Source organism: Mus caroli, chromosome 12 (genome assembly GCF_900094665.2).
Source record: "Mus caroli chromosome 12, CAROLI_EIJ_v1.1, whole genome shotgun sequence".
Classification (NCBI taxonomy): Eukaryota; Metazoa; Chordata; class Mammalia; order Rodentia; family Muridae; genus Mus; species Mus caroli.
This window is the reverse complement of record NC_034581.1, coordinates 69,983,644-70,004,278: the sequence shown is the minus strand read 5'-3', so window position 1 is coordinate 70,004,278 and position 20,635 is coordinate 69,983,644. Positions and strand designations below refer to the sequence as shown.

General features: G+C 42.3%; 1 protein-coding gene across 4 annotated transcripts in view; it reads left to right on the top strand.

Moving 5' to 3' along the window:
* Ppp2r5e (protein phosphatase 2 regulatory subunit B'epsilon) overlaps window positions 1-19,893 on the top strand; it is a 149,293-nt gene extending 129,400 nt beyond the window's left edge. For 3 of the 4 annotated variants that reach the window (XM_021178527.2, XM_021178526.2, XM_021178530.2), the window contains 9 exons: window positions 457-587; window positions 718-777; window positions 1,698-1,806; window positions 3,394-3,447; window positions 3,562-3,612; window positions 5,259-5,378; window positions 7,822-7,949; window positions 10,431-10,532; window positions 16,070-19,893. In XM_021178527.2, the coding sequence (XP_021034186.1) occupies window positions 457-587; window positions 718-777; window positions 1,698-1,806; window positions 3,394-3,447; window positions 3,562-3,612; window positions 5,259-5,378; window positions 7,822-7,949; window positions 10,431-10,532; window positions 16,070-16,169 (855 nt within the window). In that variant the 3' untranslated portion in view covers window positions 16,170-19,893. The remainder of the gene's footprint in view (window positions 1-456; window positions 588-717; window positions 778-1,697; window positions 1,807-3,393; window positions 3,448-3,561; window positions 3,613-5,258; window positions 5,379-7,821; window positions 7,950-10,430; window positions 10,533-16,069) is intronic. The other variant, XM_021178529.2, reaches the window with a different exon arrangement.
* The last annotated feature ends 742 nt before the right edge of the window (window positions 19,894-20,635 follow it).

Sequence of the window (20,635 nt, the reverse complement as noted above, 5' to 3'; positions counted from 1 at the left end):
CTATGTTTCTGTTTGTACTGAAAAGCCCAGGAGTTGGTGACATACAGTGTTGAAGGCCAAGGACTTTAAGCACTCAGTGGGTTCACATCCCCATGTTGCTGCTTCTCACTGTGACATCACTAGCAATCAGCTCTCTGGGCCCCAGTGTGCTCATCTGCAAGGCAAGGATAAAACTACCTCCCCCAAGGCCTGACCTGCGTGATTGCGGGAGCACTGCATTGGCTGCCACTGTTAGTTACTACAGCATGAGCTTTCCCCTGGATTTAAAACCTCTTCTCAGTGTAGTGGGCTTCCTTCCCCAAAGACTACTCCTGTGTTGGGTGTAACTTTTATTTAGTAGCTTTCTGAAGAGGGAAGAAAGGAACAGAGGAATCGTAAAGAATGAACAATAGAATTTCTAAATTCTTCCCTAAAACTGTCTCTAATCGCCTTCTGTTCTACTGTCATTTACAACAGCTTTTGGAGCTATTTGACAGTGAAGACCCTCGAGAACGGGATTATTTAAAAACAGTCTTGCACAGGATTTATGGCAAGTTTCTTGGGCTTAGAGCATTTATCCGAAAACAAATTAACAATATTTTTCTAAGGTAAGTTGATGTTTTTGCAGAAGCTTTAAATAAGCCTTCAGTAGTTGAAGATAAAGTGCTAACTTCTCCTTCCCTTCCCTATTCCTTCACCCTTCCCATCTCCTTTCTTCTCCCATCTTTCTCCTCTCAGGTTTGTTTATGAAACAGAACACTTCAATGGTGTAGCTGAACTGCTGGAAATATTAGGAAGGTGAGTATTTACTATGCATTGTTGGTTTCTTGTGAGCCTCATTCTGCAGGTCGTGTTCAGGGGGCAGAGGGGGTGTAGGGTTGACCTGGAGCTCTTGCTCCATGTACCCCAGCCTCTTATTTGTGCTTAGCCTGTTTCCCCTGTTTCTCAAGGGCTAACTTTGTTCTTTGTTCCATAATTACATATTGTTAACTCCCCCACAATGACCTGAAGGAGCTCACAGCTTACTCAGTGATGGAGTCTGATTGGGTGACAGGCCAGTGACAGCAAAGCACCTTATTCTCTGGGCCTAGCATGTAGGCCACCTGTCCTTTCTCACATCTGCTGAAAGCATATTTGTTATGAATTGGAAAGACTGCATAGCCAGGTGTGCAGCTGTAGGCAGCTGCTGCCCTCGGAGGTAGAGCCAAGCAGTGGATGTAGCTGGGCAGAGCGATTGCTTATTCTTTCCTTCTAATAAGATGAGGAAAAGATGGGATCTCCCTGCTTCCTCCCAGTGACCTCCCAAGACTGGCAGAGGTTTCAGGAATGGAGAGAAGTGGTGTCAGGAAGTGGCAAGGGTGTTGAAAGAGCAGGTTAACAGGGTGATCTGGAGATGGACAGCTCCTGCTTTAAGAGAATGTTAGCCGATAGGCTACAGAGGAACAGAGGGAGGACAAAACATGGGGTTGATAAGAAGCTTTAGGGCACATCTGCCTGTTTGCTGAATGTTCATAATCAAATTTACTTCTGTTAAAATTCCTGCCTAATAAGTGATCTCTGTTGAAGTAACTAAAATAAGTCTTAAATGTCATTGGTGGGAGGGGTTGGCTATGTTTTTTGGACAAATATAAATTAAGAGTTAGCCAACTCCTAACAAGAGCTTGTCTGGGTTCAGTGTGTGGATTAACATTGCTAACCCTCTCTCTTCTTTTCCCCAGTATTATCAATGGCTTCGCTTTACCACTCAAGGCAGAACACAAACAGTTCCTGGTGAAAGTGTTGATCCCTCTACACACTGTCAGGAGCTTGTCTCTCTTCCACGCACAGGTAGAGCTTTCAGTTCAAACTGGTTTTGATGCAGAGTCTCTCCCCTGTGCCAGGGTTGGCTGTAAATTTGTAGTCTTCTGCCTCTTCCTCCTGAGTGCTGGGATTCAGGGGTGAGCCGCCACACATAGTTTTAAGTACACCTTCTGAAGCAAAATGAAAAATTTGTGGACTTCCTGTTTCTTGGGATATTTTTTTGTGTTAAAGCTTAAAAATACTCCCCAAGAAAAGTATGAAAGTATGCCCCCCTCAGTAGAATTATGGAACTATTTTAAAGGTAGGAATAGGCTTTGCTCTGTGTTATTTCATAGCAGACTTCCGTGTTCACAAGGTTCCCTGCCGCAGAGACTGTCCATAGTAGGATGTATGCAAATGTAGAGCGGGTAAGAGCGTGCTAGGGTGAGGCATCGTTGGGCCTTGCCTAAGAAGCAGAATGTTCTTGAATACTTAGCCCTGTCTCACTTTGCCCTGGGCTGTCAGCTGCCCTCTGCCCCCTTCTGCTGCTTCACAGCACTGCACTCTTTCAGAAGCAGTCAAACCTATCAGTATTTTCACATCGTCCTTTTGATAAGCCCCTCATTACTTATAAATCAGATCTGTTGGGGTGTGGCCTCCTGCAGCTATAATCTCAGCCCCTAACAGGTTGAGGCAGAAGGATTGCCTTGGCTGGATCGAGTGCTGTCTCAGAACAGATCCACACCTACAAGAAGTGGTGCTGATAATCAGCTCCTGTGTTGCCCTCACTGTAGCTTCTGTGCTGAGCGCTGCACTCATTGCACAGTGAGCATGTCACTGGAAGGCATAATTGATGGAGTGGTATTTTTAAGTTCAGTGTTCTAAAACTCTGGCTCCCTTCTCTTTTGAGTTTGCGTTAAAACGTAACACATTTTTCTAAGCAGTGTTCCTTCTTAAATGTGAAACTCTGTATTTTGAGGAAAGAATTAGTCCATATGTTCCAGTTTTAGCACACTTTCAAAATTTTGGTTTTTAAGAGGATTGGTTTCCTGTTCAGGAATTTTTCCTAGCCCTTTAGAAAACTTCTTTAGTCTGTGCAGCAGGATATAACATTTCATAGTTATTTGAAAGCATTCCTGTTGAGACTGGGAACACTCCTCAGATTCTGACTTTGGCAAGTATAACCTTTGATCACTTCTTTTTTTTTTTTTTTTTTCCAGGCTCTCCCATAGGCACTTGCCTGGGTTTTTACAAAATGCCTGCTTCCCCACAAAAGCTGAAGCCCAGAGCTTGAGGGGTAGCCCGGACTTGAATGTCTGAGATCTTTTCAGGCTGCCCTGCTTTTCAGTAGCCTCCAAAATCTAGTCTCAGTGCTCTTTAAGAACAGAATTCCTCTGGAGCCTTGTTACTTTGTCACTGACTTGAAAAACATAGGTAGGAGAATCATGTTCAACTTAGGAGTTCGAGACTAGCCTGGGCAACACAGCTGGGTTCCAATTCTTTTCAAGAGGGTTCAAATGAAGTGATTGTGAGGTTAAACCAGAGTCTGGATGCTTTGGAGAAGTGATGCTGTGTGCTTCCACCTTTCATTGGATCGAATTAATGCTCTGTCCTTTCCTCTTCCTTCCTGTTTAGCTGGCGTATTGTATAGTACAGTTTCTGGAGAAAGACCCTTCCCTTACAGAACCAGTAAGCTTTTTTTTTTTTCCCTTTCTATAATGTGAAAAAAAAGTGAAGCAAAAATCATCTTCATTAAAATGTCAAACATTCAATGCCTCAAATTTTTTTTCCTTTTCCTTTTAGGTTATTAGGGGGTTAATGAAATTTTGGCCTAAAACATGCAGTCAAAAAGAGGTAAGTACTTAACCTCGGAGAGTGCCAGTGGTAAAGGAGTGCTTTGCCAAGCTCTCTCCCTGTGAGGCTAAGCACGAATGAGGGGACGCCTCATCTAAACCTGGCTTTGTAGTTCTCGGTCTTACTAGTGCTAAACTGAGGCTTCGAGAAGTTAAGTAGCACATCCAGGCACACTGAGTGAGAGCATGCCAATAGACTAGAACCTGCCTCCTGAACTCTGAACCCTGGCCAATCCCCACCGTGTGTCCAGCTAGCTCCATTGAGGTCACTTTATAGTGACTCTGTAGATAGATCCCTGAGCATCCTGCTCCAGTCCCCATGTTAAACTGTACTATGGGTGAGGGCTTACAGTGTATAGTCTCACAATATACACCAGACCATTAGCTTGACACACCCGGAAATGAGGCACATACAGTCACCTAGGCCTATGTGTTTGTAGGGAGTCCCCAAGCAGGAGCTTGAATGGATCCTAACTGTCACCACCCCAGATCTGAAGCCCTCTCTTAGCCTGGAAACAGAGGCCACCTGTTAGCTTTATGTCACAAGAGAATGTATGTGTCTTAATGAGGGATGGGCTATAGGAAGAGCCCCTTCCTCACATGAGCTGTGATTCTAACCTCAGTCCATACAGCTTCAGCAAATTACCTTGTTCCTTAGCAATATGAGGTTAAGGGATCTGCTGTTCTTTGTACCTTGAGATACAAAAGAAGTGTCTTCCTTCCTTCATATTTTAATTGCTCATTCAGCTTGCTGTATGTTATTTTTAGTGAGTAAATAGTCTTTATTATTTTTCATTCTATTTATGCAACTGTCTAAATCTATTTATCTTGCTCCATTGTGTGATCTTCAAGTTTTCTTTTGCATACAGCCCCGAGGCCATGAGATTCACTGTGCTCTAGAGAGAGGGGAGAGGGAGAGGGAGAGTGTGTGCACGAGTGCTCATATAAGCATAGGAGACAGGTCAGTGTGTGCTGATGTGGTTACTGTGCCTCCATAACATGAATGTGTTTGCTAGTGGGATGCAGCTGCCTGTTGAGTGACTGTGTGTTCTGTTGTGGTGGTGTGGACTAATGCACATTTGTTCAGGAGTGTCAGCCATTATTTTAAAAACCGGGGTTGGGTAGGGAGTTAAATATCTTGGTTGCTAGCAGTGGGCAGAGTTCCAAAGACCTGAAGAGGGAGAGGCCAGTAATTTGCTTTAACAGAAGACCCTGTCCTGAGTTCTTTGTGAAGCGGGTGTGTTCTTTGTGTGTATGGCAGTAGGTAAGGTACGCACACGAAGGCCTCAGAAGAACTCTTAACACAGTGACTTGCCATAGAATTTGGAGCTAGGCTGGCAGCCAGGAAACCCTGGAGATGCTCCTGTCTCAACACCCCATAACACTTGGGGTTGCAGGCGTGTCTGTGTCCTGCTCTGTCTTTTTATGTGGATGCTGAGGATTTGAACTCAGGTCTTCATGCTTTCATAGCAAGCACTCTTACCCACTGAACCGTCGTCCCAGGCTAAAACAACCAGACTGATGTCTGGATACCTTGCTCTTTGTTTTGTTGCTTTGTGTGGACCTTTTTCTTAAAATACTGAGTAAAGGTGAGCATGGGGGGTTTCGTGGAGGATCTCATATTTTGTGTTTTGTTCTTATTTATAGGTCATGTTCCTTGGGGAGCTGGAAGAAATCTTGGATGTGATTGAACCGTCACAATTTGTTAAAATCCAAGAACCTTTGTTTAAACAAATTGCCAAGTGTGTTTCTAGCCCCCATTTTCAGGTCAGTAGGAAAGAGAACACGAGTCAGAGTGATGTGTGCCATGTGAACTCATTAGGCTAAGCTTCATTTGTGTTGGGGGAAAAAAAACGATCATGGACACTAGCTACTTTAAAAATATCATTTATTTATTTTTATTTTTAATTCTGTGTCTGTTTGAGTGCAATGCACACAGAGGCCAGCGGCACCTCAGCTCCCCTGCTGCTGGACTTAAAAGGTGGCTGTGAGCTGGCTGGTGTGGGTGCAGGCAGGGTACCGAGCCTGGCTCCTTTGCAGAAGGCAGTCAGTACTCTCATAGGGACTCAGCCATCTCTCCAGCCCCTGCTGCTTGTTAACAAATCGTTACTGGATGCTGAGCATCTGCCTCTAACAGGCTCTGTCTCTTAACTTCAGTTCCCATAATACCCTGCAAGAAGAGATGTGAATACCAAAGCTGAAAGCTGTAAAATAACTGAACTTGGCTAAATTAGATGACGTGGGCTGCCGGAGTTTCTCCACTGTATGAGAAGGAGTAGTCAGTAATCCTTAGGAGGAGGGAAGAGAAGCTGGGTGCTGTCCTACGGACAAGATCCCAAGTGGGAATGTCAATGGGTTTTTATTTTTAAGGTGGCTTATTGTAAAAAAGGCCCATGACCTTCCCACAGCCTGCTCTGCCTCCTTGTGGCTGTTTGGTGAGAACACAGGGAAGGTGCACTTGGTGTTTTCAAGGAGATCCTGGCTGCAGTGCTTTGAAACCAATACAGGAAAGAACGGGACCAAAGTTGAACATAGTGCTTTAACTTACGTGGTGGCTGTCTTACCAAAAGTCCATCTTACAAATCTAGCAGGCTCATCATACTGCCCCTCATTTGAAGACCCTGTTCAACAGCACAAAAGCACACTTGAAATTTGATGGTGAACTATCCTGTAAGCTGGCAGATTGAGGCCTTGACTATTCCTGTTTTTAAATCTTAAGACATACTAGTGTATTAAGCTAGTGCTTAGGCCACACAGAACAAAAGGAGGGACAGTTCTGTGAGGTGTCCAGACTAGACACAAATAGAAAAGTTCAGAGCAGTGCACACGACACTAAATCTGTAGTGTTCAAACATATGGACTGTTTAGTTTTCTGTTTTCACTTGACTCTTTGGCATAGTGGAGGCCAAGGGTCTTTCACAAAGAACAAGTCAGAGAAACTTGCTGGATACTCAGTGCTCAGAAAGGAGGATAATTTGTTATACTGAGGATGACGTTCAGTAGATGAGCATTGCGTAGCACTTGCAGGGCCGTGGGTTTTTTATTAACAAAGAAGAAGAAAGTGGGAAAGAGTGTATGGTAGGCTCATGTTGCTATAACAAATGCTCCAGACCAAGTAGCTTTAACAGCAGAGATTGATTTCCCCACAGTCCTGGAGGCCAGGAGTCTGCAGTCATGCATGCTGACTGTTTGCCATGATCTTAAGTAGCTCCTGTGTATGTATGTACAGGTTGTTCATTCTGCTCTGCAGCCCCCATCACAGTTTACATCAAACAGAACTGCAGGCGCTTCATTCCCACCAGTTATCCGATCTTAAGGGACAGCAGGGAAGAGTTAAGAGAAGGCTACTGTATGTGCCACTTGCTAGCCATGTGACCTTGAGCCAATGACTTACACCTAGCTTTTCAAGTCTCATCTATAAAACTGGAATAATGACACCATTTACAAGGTTTAAGAGCAGTGACATATGAGTGAACACGGCATATGGCTTCTGTGTGCTAGCGTTCCTTGAAGACTGTTTCTAAGCGTTCAGGGACCAGTAAGTCAGCAGTGTTTTGAACCTGCCAAGTGATGGAACTGGAAAGGCTCTAATTTCTCAGTCTGTCAGTGTGTGAAATCTTGTTTCTTTTCGCTCTAAATCATGATCTTTCAATTTACATAAATAAAAACTTGAGTTCATCAAGTCCAAGGTGAGAAACTTTTAGGCCCAGCAGATGAAGTTAGAGTATTGTGGACAGAGGACAGGATCTAAATCAATAAGCAAATGACATCCTCCTCCAGCTAGACCCCACCTTTGAGGCTCCACAGCTTTCCTAGTAGCATCACAGGTTGTAGACAAAGCATTTAAACATACGCCTTTGGGGACATTTAAGACCCAAAGTATAACAAGACAAGCGGACTAGCAGCTCTGAAAGCTGAGCTCATGACAGTGTGTGTAAGGAAGAGTGTGGAAATAGAGGAGATGAGTAGACAGACTTAAAGACAGGATAAACTAACAGATAGGGAAAAGCCCCAAAAACCAAGAAAACTTTTCCTCCCCAACCTGATGAACCACCTGGCAACTTCTGAAAGATCATAAATCTTACAAAATGTAAAGAGTTATTAATATTTAATTATAGTTTGATTGAATGATTTAAAAATAACCTTTTAAAATACTTTTGTTTGAAAAGATTACAACTTGTATTATAATTGTTCTGTTTCTTTCCTAAAGGTGGCAGAAAGGGCACTCTATTATTGGAATAATGAATACATCATGAGTTTGATAGAAGAAAACTCTAACGTCATCCTTCCCATCATGTTCTCCAGCCTTTATAGGATTTCAAAAGAGCATTGGAATCCGTATGTCTTCAGTTTCCTTTCCTTCTACTCCCATTTGGTCTTCTGTCCCTTTCCCTTCTTCTTTTCACTAGTAAAATGTCTCTCAGCTCACTGTGCACCAGGTGCTGTGGCCATTGTTAAAGGTACACACATGACAAGATAAAAATCCCTCAGGAGATGTGCTGGATCGGGGACTAAAAAGCAAACAAATATTTTAACAAAGTAGCGCTGTTTAGTTAAAAGATCTTTTTATTTGAGAGGCTTTCTGACCTGTCTGAAGGTAGCCAGATGTGTTTTGGGAATGTGTTGGAGCCCCGGAGGCTGTGTATCGACTGGCAGGGCTCAAAGTAAACGTGGTAATTTTTCCAGGCAGGATCTTACTGTACATACAGGCCATACTGACCTGAAACTCAGTGATCCTCCTGCCTCAGCCTCCTGAGTGCTGGGGAATGGTTACACTTGGCTTCAGATAGATTCTTAGTGGAGTTTGGTAGATGGCGGTAATAGGGAACGCCCCTTCAGACAGGGGTCAGTTTTTTCTCCATGTAAAAAGACACAGGTGTTAAAAGTGCCTGTTAAGTTTGGAAGCCTGCGGGCTCTGGAGGGCAAAGGCATGAGGCCTTTGGGGGAGCAGTGCTAGAGACAAGGCTAGAAAAGGAAGTGAGGCCCACAAGAGCCTTTACCAGCGCCAACATGAGGAAGTTCTGAGGGGCTGTGAAGAAGTGGTCTGAAGAGATTTACATTTGATAGGAAGACCCATTTCCCAGCAGCCAGCTCAATTGTTAGATTTTTGTAGTGGGGACTAAATTTTATAATTTTCAAGGACAAGTTAAATTTAGCTCTAGGAGTATTAGAGTATTTTATATTGACATGCTTTTGCATGTTTCTCTATGCAATAAAGGAAAGTTTTACGTGGCATTGAAGAATTATTAAGTACAATTCAGTTTTGTCTTTTAATTTTTTTCATGGAGTTGTAAAATAACATTTTTTTCAATTTTCTAACTATAATACTTTGTATATTAATAGAGCTTTGAAATAAAGCTATTTAGCCCCGCTGTAGAGACTTTCTCTCAGGGGTCTGGAGAGCAGCTCCAGGCAGTGTCAAGAAGCGCCCAGAGCCAGTGCTTCTCCAGTGCTAGCCTTGGGAAGAAGGCCATTCTTGAGCCGTAGCTCAAGTTTCCCTTTTTTGGGGCACCAAGCAGAAGCTGGGCAACAGACACTGGACCTCCCACTACCATGAGCCCTCCCACTACCATGGACCCTCCCACTAACACAGACCTCCCACTACCATGAGCTCTCACACTAACATGGACCCTCCCACTAACACAGACCTCCCACTAACATGAGCTCTCGTTTTTTTTAGAGATGCCTTCTTAGTAAGATTGGGGAGTTTGTTGCAAAATGGAAGCAACCTTAAAAGTTTTGAAAAGAGACTTTTTTTTTGCCTAGTCTGAATCTTTCAAGTCCACCACAGCAGTCTTCACATTGTCCAGAGTGTATTCTGCTTGATAAGAATAGCCCAGCAGCTTGGTGGTTTAGCTGTGGCGTAGTGCTCCATAGCCAAGAGCATCTGGCATCAGCTTGCCAGTTTTCGGCGTGAATATTAGGTCAGCAGGAAGGGTGAGCAGGAACAGACAGACTGACACAACCACACGGGAAAGCAGCTTAGAGGGTGTGGTAGCCTGTCTTTGAGCACAAGTGACTTAGGTACTCATTTCCACAGGGACAGCTTCTGATTTTAAATTATTACTTTGAAAGTAATTTTTCTAAACCACTGGTACTTGTTTATAGGGTATGACTACTCTGTCTGAATGTCTGTCTGTCTCTTTGTTTTAAGATAGTATCCATATGTATGTAGCCCACAGTGCTCTTAAGTTCTCAGTGCTCTTATCTCTACCTCTCACGTGCTGGGATTATGGGTGCACACCACCATCTGGACACACACACACACCCCTGCCTGAGCTGTCTCCCCACCTTAAAGCAGCTTTATCTTATACTTGCCTTTGTTATGCGTTGGCCATAAGCACATCTGTTCTGGGTACCAATGATTTGGGAGAACAAAGCTGGGAAACTTTGCCATTTCTTGGGAAGGTTGAATGGTAAAGAAGTCAAGTCTCTTGATGAGGAAATGAGCTGTGTAGAAGGGACTAGGAAGCCAGGTGTGCTAATACATCCCATACTCGCAGCACTAGATGGGTGGAGGCAGGAGAATCAGGACTTCAGAGTTATCCTCAGCTACACACCACATTTGAGGCTGGCCTGTGCTACATGTATGTGGGAATTTGTAGGGGACAGTAAGGGTAATAGGCTGGGAGAGAGGATGGGTAGTGGGTTACGATGATCTGAATGCACTTTAGAAGTGAGTGGCCTTGTCAAAGAAAACAGTAGCAACAGTTTGTGCACTAAAGGAGGCCTGACTCATGCCAGAGTTGTCCTTCAGCCTTCCTAGCCAGCACCCCCTTGTGAAGACTAACCGGTCTGTTCTCCTTCTCTGCCTCACAGGGCCATTGTGGCGTTGGTGTACAACGTGTTGAAGGCATTTATGGAAATGAACAGCACTATGTTTGATGAGCTGACAGCCACATACAAGTCAGATCGTCAGCGGTAACTTTTTAAAGCTCTTCTGTCTGCTGTGCAGAAAGCTATGAGTCCTACCCAGCTGCACATCAGAGCATAAACAGCAGTTTATTTACCTATTCTCTCTGCATGCTCCTTAGCTGTGCCCCATTAATGCACCACTAAGTAAGAAGGTTTTGTAATGGTGTGCTTTGGATGAAGCCTGCTACCTTTCTCTCTTCGTTTTCTGTTCTAGCACAAGGTTAAGAGCCTGGCATATAACTAGTCCTTCAGACTCACTTCAGGGAACCATTAGGTAGCTAGGCCTGTGGGCTGACTCCTGATGCTAACGCACAAAACTCAGATTGGACTGATGGGCTTGACTCCAGCTCAGGAGAGGCCAGGCACTATTTATCCAGAACTTCTTGTCTAGTGTCAAAACCAACAAAGTCATCATGACTAAAGAGAGAAGTGAAGAGAATATAGGCTCTAATTATAAAATACTCAAGTGCTTAAGGCTATATTTTTATTTACATGGTTCTCCCATTTTATTTTTATATTATAATTATTATTATTTGATTGTTTTTGTTTTTCAAGACAGGGATTCTCTGTGTAGCCCTTGATATCTCGGAACTCATTTTGCAGTTTAGGGTGGGCTCAAACTCAGAGATCTACCTGCCTCTACCTCCCAAGTGCTGGGATTAAAATGTGAGCCTCTATGTCTGGCCCAAGTTTTATTTTTTATCCAGTATATTCAGCTTCCCGAAAGAGGGTTTCTGTTGCTGTGAAGAGGCACCAAAGTAACTCTTACAAAGGAAAGCATTTAACTGGGGGGGCTAGCTTATATTGCAGAGGTTTAGCCCATTGTCATCATGTCAGGAAGCATTGCAGTGCACAGACAGACATGGTGCTGGAGATGAGAGTTCTGTATCTGGATTACCAAGCAGTAGGCAGAGAGGGACACTGGGACTGTTTTGAGCATTTGAAATTCAAAGCCCATCCTCCAACAAGACCACATCTCCTAATAGTGCCACTCCCTGGTGATTGCACCTTCAGATCTATGAGCCTAAGAAGGCCATTCCTATTCAAACCACCAGAGATATAATGCAGAGAGCTCTTCGGGTTTGGCTCTCTGGCTTGACTGTGATCACATGAATGTAGGTCATAAAGCATGGACTTAAAGAGCCCCAGAGTCGGTGTGCGTGTTCATGCCTTGGGCTTGTTGAACCCCATGGAAGGATGTTGTCTGTGATTTTCTTGCTTCTTTGCTTCCCCTTATTTAGAATGTGCTAGTTGTGTTTTACTGAGGAAAAGGGCAATGAGTAGGACAGTTTGGGGACAGAGGACCAAGGACCATGGCCGAGATATGTGGGTTATGCTGAACAGTTTAATCACAGAATATGGTTTTAATTACAATATTATTTTGAGGTAAATATTAATTCTGTATTACACTTGAAACCTAAATAACTGTTAATACATCATGTTATCAAGTTTTTAAAATTACTGTTTGTAATGGCCCTCCTCACTCTACAGTTGTTAAAATCTTGAAAAAATTGTTGTTGTTATTATTATTATTTTTAAAGGGGGGGCTAAGGGAGACTAGAAAGATGGTTCAGTTGTTAAGAACACTTGGTGTTCTTCCAGAAGACCCAGGTTCAAGTCCAGCACCCATAACAGCTTCCAAAAGTTGTAATTCCAGTTCCAGAGGCTTTAATATGCTCTTTTGGCCTCCTTGAGGATCAAGCATGCACACAACACTCAGACATACATGCAGGCAAAAATACTCAAACATTAAGAACAAAAACAAACACTTTTAAAAAGGTAGGGATTTGCTAAGGGGATATTGGAATACCATGATAAACCATTAAATAGTGCATACATTTGTTAGGGCAAAAGAAATTTCTGTAACTGTTACTATTCTAGTTAAACAGATTAAATCTAGGCAAAAATCTTATTAAGAATATTGAAGGAGCTTCAGTGTAATTAAGTGGTAGGATGTGTTTGGCTGGCATATGCAAAGGCCCTGTGCTTGATTTCCAGTATCAAGTGTGTGTGAGTATCAGTATGGTGTGTGTGTGTGTGTGTGTGTGTGTGTGTGTGTGTGTGTGTGTAGATATACACACACATAAACACACATAAAACCTGATTTCAAATTAACTGATTTCTTCAATGAATTTCTACAATGAAGCTGTTTTGTAATCTTTTAATATCTAAGCTAAATACTCACTTGAAAGTTAAATGGATTTAACTAAAGGAGCAAAGAACAGACAGAAATGTGAAGTTGATTTGATATGCTAGAATGTTAAAGTGGTTCTTAGTGAATGGACTTTCTTCATGGAAGTTGTTTTTGCTTGTTTATTTGTTTTATTTTTGAAAAGCAAGGATGATAATTTTACCAAACAAACAAGCATACAAGATTGTACCAAGCAGATAAAGTATGGGTTTCTCCATAGAAATGACAGTAACTGTTAATTAGTAATTGAACATGGATGTTTGGGGCTGTGACAAGAGAGGCAAATGTGAGCGTATAGTTGTTGATGACAGGAAGCTTATGGCTTCAGTTCAAATCAGATTTTAAAGTATCACAAATCAGAATGGTGGGTGGGGTGAGCTTCTAAGGGTGGGGAAGGCAGCGCTGGAGCTGTGTTAGGGAGATGGGAAGAGTTTGACAAGGTCCCAGCACTGCGGTGTGCTGAGGTCTTAAGATTCCCACTGACAGAGAGAGACCGGGAGAAATCCATCAGGGCTCTGCAGACTCTTGGCAGCCAGGCATACACTTATACAGGATGTGTAATCCCAGCACTTGGGAGGTAGGAGGAGTAGAGGCGGGAGCAGGAGCATCATTAATGAGTTCAAGGACAGTCTGGACCACCTGAGACCCTTCTCTCAAAAAATAACACAAAGCAAAAATCAACCAAAACAAGAGAAATATCTAAATCACTATATAATTTTTCACTATATAATTCCATGTATATGAAAGGCCAGTAGAGGAAAATTCATAGAAACAGCAGAGCAGTGGCTGCCAGGGGCTGGCAGAGCATGTGGGCAGCATGATTTCTTCTCTGGGGAGGATGAGAATGTCTGAAGCCGAGACTGTAAGTTTGAAAGCAGCATGGTAACCCGGCCATATATTCATCTGGACAAGGACAGGGTGCACAGGCCAGGCCATCCTCCCTCCTTAGATCCAATGAGCTTGAGGGAGCAGCTTCTGTGAGAAGATGATGAATCCCAGCTAAGGATTAGGGCAGTGCGAACTGCCATGGGATGCGCTGTTTTTCAGATGAAAAAGTTCCCAAGCAGTTGCTTTCCTGCAACCAAAGCAGTCATTTAAACATTGCTTGAGCCATGTTCTTAAATCAGTGTTCTCGGAGAACATTATTTAGACTAATATCATCTCCAGATTGTACTGTCAAACAAATGGCAATTCCCCAGCAGCTTGCTGACAACTGAGTGTCCAGAGTCTAGAGGCCAGCAGGCCCCTTCCTAGACGCTCGTATACAGTCTGCAGCTTAGGGTAGCCTTGAACTTCAAGTGATCCTCCTGAGTCAGCTCTGGGAGTTTGTGATCACATGCTTAAATCTTTTTAAAAAGTATTTATTTTTTATGTGTATGAATGTTTTGTGTTTATATATATATATATGCAATACATATGTGGCTAGTACCTGCGGAGGCCAGAGGAGGACTTTGGAGACTCTTGGAACTGGAGTTATAGACATTTGTGAGCCACCATGTAGGTGCTAGGAACTGAACCCTCGTCCTTTGGAAGAGCAGCACTAGGCTCTTAACTTCAGAGCAGTCTCTCCAGTGCCTATAATAGTTGTTTGAATAAATGTCAACTTTATTTTTTAAAAATAAAAACTAATCTATAAGGATTAGAGACTTTTTTAATCTTGCCCAGTATGCCTATAAATGCAGTTGTTTTAGATCAAAATTATTACATAAAGGAATGTTTGAAAACCTTTGTGCTTGCTGAAGTTCATACTGTGTAGATTACACTTAAGATAACCAAACATTAAAGAAGTCCTAAATTGCTAGATTATTAATTATGAAGTAAAGCTACAGATGACTTTGTTGAATGATTCAGTAACCCTGCAAGTGAAATTGGAATGTCAGATTATTTGGGTTTCTTTAATTAAAAAAAATTATCTTAATTCAAGGAAGATGATAATTACTTTTTATTGGTTCAAGGCTTTTCTTTTTAAATGTTGATATATTTTTCTTTTATGTATATGGATGTTTGTCTCCTGCATGTTTGTGTGCCACGTGCCTGCCTGGAACTGAAGTTACAGACAGTTGTGAGCTGCCATGTGGGTGCTGGGAATTGAACCCAGGCCCTCTGGAGGAACAGCCAGTGCTCTAACCACTGAGCAATCTCACCAGTTTCTTCTTCCTATTGTAATTTAATATAACTAATTTAATATAACTTTGCAAAGTATTGGTGATTACTGAAATAGTGTTTAGCATTGGAATTCCATGCAAAGTTGACATTATCCTTATGAATTTCTCTAAGTAAAGAACATACTGTTGTTGAATAGGATATGCGAGGGCCAGTTCCTTGAGTCTGAGGCTGCAGAACTCCCACGCTTAGGAGTTGTTTGAATTTGTGAATTCACAGTGTTCTCTTTTCACCAGTTCATTGCAGTAAGCCAGAGGTAATGAAATGAATTATGTTAGTAGATGAGAATTCATATGATGAAATATTTTTAATAAGTGTGAATGTTTTTAATTTATTATACAGTTTTGTGTTCTTTGTGTACTTTCTACTTCATTGATATTAAAACTTTTTTTTTATAAAAAATACTGTAGTTTCAAAATGCCTTTGGCAAATTTAAACTGTTTAAACCTATTTTGGCTTATCCATTGTGGTAAACTTTGCCAAACAATGCAGTCTGAAGTTCTGGAGGTCACTGATATTCAACCACATATTGGTATTTAATAACCACATTTTAAACCAAGATTGTTATTTAACCAAGTTTGAAGGCTTGCTCACTTAAAATTTTAATATACGATAATACCAGTATCCAAAGGTTTTATGCAGATCATTAATATATTTTTATAATTTATAAATCTATAACATAAGTGCTCTGATCGTGTGTTTTCAGAAATGACCAGTTTCTGTATGTACTGCATGGGAGGTAGACACAAGTAAAGGAGAGAATATGTTTTCTGGATCTTGCCTATTGTCTGTCAGTGTCATTTTCAGCCTCTCTCTCAGAGTTTATTTGGGGACAAATAGAAGGTTGGGTTCTAACAAGGCCCTGAGCATTTAAAAGTCACTAAGCACACCGTGTTAAGATATATGATCCTAGAAATCTTCTCTAGTTTTGTTTCTCAGTAATTGTACACTGGATTATAATTTATACTGTATCTACATGTAGAGGGTGTTAATGTAAACCTTAAAGTAGACTTGTTTTGCACTCTTTGTTAGTACTACTTCTGTATCAGGGAGTGTCAGGAAACGGCAAGAAGCTGGCTGCCAACTGCTCCAGAGCTGCGTCCAGGCATCTGTGAGGGAAAGGCTGTTTCTGTTGGGTACTCTCATCAACCCCTCAGTTGTTCACAGTGTTTTCTGTTTCTTCCCCTAGTGAGAAAAAGAAAGAAAAGGAGCGAGAAGAACTGTGGAAAAAATTGGAGGATCTGGAGTTAAAGAGAGGTCTTAGACGCGATGGGATAATTCCAACTTAACAACAACCTGACAGCGACACACTAACCCGTGGGTCACACGCTTATGTAGTAGAAGGATGGAGCAACAGTTTTCTGTATTGTGCAACTTTACAGTAGATTTCACATTTGTCTCATTATTACAGCAGCACTGTATATACCTGTCTCTAAGTAAAGGAAAACATAAGGACTTCAAAGTGTGGACAGTAGATGGACTTTCAGAACTTTGCAAACATAATCATTGTTCTAACCCTCTTTAAAAACAAACAAACAAAAGGTCTACAGAGATCTGTCGGGGAAATTGCCATGTTAAAATTCCATTATCAGGAGTTCCTTATTTATCACTAGCAGAGAGTATAATACAATTTTCAAATGTGAACAATCTTAAATTTAGCTTGTCTTTCTGCTAAGCTGTTAAATGTATTTATAGTAAAGGAAGAAAAGATTGTCATTTCTTTATAAGTTTGTATAGCGCCCTCCTCTGGACATGACTGTAATGTGACATCCTTTCCTTTTGCACATCTTCATGAGTCGAGTGTCCACATGGACCGGGGCTGTGAATCAGAGGTCCCTGAGGAAAGGTTGTCTGCTGGATGAACATCTATCTTCCCAGCTGCCAGGTCCTGGTACTCCTTTAGTTTTCAGATTAGGAGTAAAAAAGAAGAGGTGATAAGCATGGTAGCGAAGGGAATGTTGGGCTTCATATCAGATATGGTGAGTCCAAATCAGTGTCTTGAATCCTTTGAAAACAGGCAGTGGGACGCGCAGGCTTCAGCACCTGCAGCATTAGCTGCAGACGTAAGTGTGCATCCAGACCAGAGACAACTTAGAAATGTCCAAGAACATCCTTTCGGATCCTGTGGAGTAAGAGAGAGAGAACACTAAGCGATAGAACCGTGAAGCTGAGCACCAGGACTGCGCATCCACTTGGGAACCGAGTTGAGCAAACAGCATGAACTGTTTGCAGTTGATGCCTTACTTCCTAATGTGTACTTACAAAGTATTTCAGCAAAAGAGGATGCAGGATGCAGCCTCTGGGAGGAACATTCTCCTTCTCTAGCTCATCACAGCGCCAGCCCTGTTTTTAGCCAGAAAGGATTCAGGATCAACATTATGCGTTCTGAATTGGATGCATATTCCTAACTACTGTATTTGTTACCAAAAGTGGTTCTACAAATGCTACTGAAAAAAATCTGGAAATTCCTAATGTCCTGAGTATTAATAATAAAGTTTAAAAAATGCTTTTATATCAAAGGTGCATCGTGACCAAATTGTTTAAGTTAAAAACAAAACAAAATAGAACCAACCCGAGGGCTGTGCTCTAGATGGGCTTACTGTCTCTCTGCTGGGTCCCCCGGGGGTAGGTAAGTTGCTGATGTACAGGTGTGCAGTATGTATTCACCCAATGTGTTGCATCACTGTGTATTGGCAAGTGTGTGTTGTGGGGTTTGTTTCCAGGAAGCTTTTTCTTGTTAGAGACAGGACAGTGGTGAGCCCATAACCCCGAACCACCACATATAGCAGTGTTCATGGCATAGAGCCGACTCTGTGTTCATATGTTGAGTTGTGATTATAGCTAACATGAACACACATGAGCTATTGTTGCTCTTAGTAGAAATACAGTATAAATACGGGCTTGTATATTTTCTTCCTTCCTTTTAAATGTAAAGTAGAATATATAGAGCTTTGTTGTTTCCAAGGAAAAGGAGGGGAAAAGCCACTGACCTATTTCACTTATGAAGTGTTTCCAGATGTCAGTCACAATGTGTACATAAATGTAAGCTAATTATGGATATTTTCATTTAGGTACCTTTGTTCTCTTGTTTTTTAAAGGTATGCATACCACCAAGTCCAAGATGGTTCAGTGGAATAAATAGGACTCTTAAAGAGCGTTAAGGAGGGTTCCATCTGAGGACCTAGAAAGTGTTGGAACAGAGCTGCATGTTCACATATTGATGCTAAGAAGCAAACCGTAGCACATCTCCCTTAGCTCTGTCTTAGCCGTTTCCATCTTCATTACACATAGCTTTGATAGTGTAGACCTTGCTTGCTGTGATCCCTCTGGGGATGACATGTGCTCATTTGACATGAGGAAGGTCAGGACCTCTTTCTGCACCGTGTTCTGTCCTCAGAGCTAAGGGTCAGTGTTGTCTGTTGGTCATTCCCAACTGAGAGGAATGAAGCTAAGCTTTAGACTATTTAAAGATGAGATGAGAACTGAATGTCAGAACTCACAGGGCAATCTCTGAGAAGAAACACTCATTTCCCTTTTAACCAAAAGTGACAATGTGACCTCTGTCATGTTGTGTGTGGTGATGAGAAGCTAGCCCAGGTGACTTGATTGTTGCACTATGTGACATATTTAAGGACATACTTGCTGCATTTGCAGCAGCCCCCCTGTCTGACCCTCCCTGGGCAATCCTGCTGTCACTCAATGTGAGTTAACTGTGACAAACTCAGCTCTGTGTTATATTTTGTTTGCTTCATAGTTTCCAGAACTATATATAAATATATTTTTTCAATAGCAAATATTGTAGTTAGTGAGTGGTGACCACTTCAACCTTATCCCTACCATATTGGTTTCAGGGATGGGACTAAGAGTGTCCTTGGAATAAAAAATTAAAATATAACCCTGTGATTTAGAATGATGCCGAGGTTGCAGGCTGCAGCCTGTAGCAGCCGTGTGAGCGAAGTGACCGTCTCCTCTGGATCAAGTGTCCACTCCTCATTGTGCCCATGCCCCAGTGCTCCTTCGTCACTGTTTAGTTATTGTCCGCTGCGGTTTTGATTATATTTTGCTCTTCCTGACATTGACTGTTTTTTTTTTTAAATAAAAGAAAATAAAAAGTAAATGAATAACCCCTGAATGTGACTGGATGCAGGGATAAGCCCCTCCCTCCTCCTTGGGCTCTTTCCCTAAGTGGCAGGATCATGCTGGTTCTGTATCTCCTACGAGTGCGACAGTCCAAGGTGCAGACCTAGGGAGCACTTTTCATCACACCTCCTATACTGAACACATAACCCCAGGCTCAATCACATTATGGAAAGGGAAATAAAGTAGACTTAGAGCTCCAAAATCTGTTTAGGGATGGGGCTGGGGAGTGGTGTGTGGATGGGAGGCTGGTGTCAACATCACTAAGTATTCCGAAGGTCTTCTTGCTTTGTTTTCCATTTTAATTGGATACACTGACCTGGCCCAGGAAAGGAAGAGCTGCTCTCCTTTGATGTTATTAGCCAACATTCCCACAAAGTGACGGTCACCTGTCTCAGAAAGGCAACAGGAGATATGATCCGTGACATTTTATTTGCACATGAATATTTTATTTTTGTATTCTGGCTCAGCTGCTTCTCTTCGTGGAGTTAGGGAGGAGCCATAAAGGACTTTTGTAATAAGTATATTGGCAACACATTTTATACTCCTATGTTTACTTTTGAGAACCTGAAAGAAGGGGTGTGCGTCCGAGAGGAGGGTGAGCAGAGCTTGAGCCAGCGGAATGTTCCATTTGTCTGCCGCTTGTGCACGAGAGCGGCCAGCTGTAGCATCTCCTGGAAACCAACACCCCGTGCTATGATGTCTGTGAACCTAGGTTTCCTTTCCTCCCCTCCTCTCGTCCCCATCCTCTCCTCCATTTTCTTTCTTTCTCAACCCATCCCTTTTTTAAAAAAAATCACTTACTGTAAATAAGTTGTAATCTAAACCTCATGTATCAATGGGGAAATTTCAAATACAAATATTACCAATACATTTTCTTGTTGTCTGGCTTTTGATTGGAGTGTAATGAGAATGGCATGTCCATCTCCTCAGGCCTGAGGATTTTATCTCGGCTCCAGCCTCTCCTCTTCCTCATTTCATTGTTATGGCAGGAGAGGGCAGCACACGTTCATTTTTCCCCCCCGCTAGGAAGCCACAGTGTTAGCTGTGGACGAGTGTTTCTCTTTAAGTTTTTAAAACATCCGTTTGTGCATAGATGTGAAAATGAAACAATATGAAAAGGTGCGTATGAAAATGACAGACTGGTTCAGCCAGGCAGGGAAACCTTCTGATCCACTTCAAAGTAGAAAATTACCCAAGACTCTCCCAGCCCCTGTTGAACCAGACTTCTTCCTTTTCAAACAGCAGGATGCAGGTGGCAGCTTACACACTTGGAAATAAGCGTTCATCTTTGAAAATGCTATACTCTCTCAAAAGTGATTACAGACTAAGCAGAGGTGCTCCTCAAAGGAATGTAATCCTCCCGTTGACAACTATGTGAGATTCTGTGCTGTGGGTGTCCCTAATAAATAAGCACTGAAGGGTGCAGGTGCCTGGCTGCTTGTCTTTCTTGTCGACCCTGTGGCCTTTTGAGTCGTATTAATATGTTGAACTGAGTTTTGAGATGTGTGTGTGTGGGGTGGATGTTACCAGGTTTCAGTTTTGAGAAACGTTATGTCTAGGGGTCTAGGGAGTGGCCCAGTGGCTATCATTGTAACAGTGTTCCACTTATTCTGCC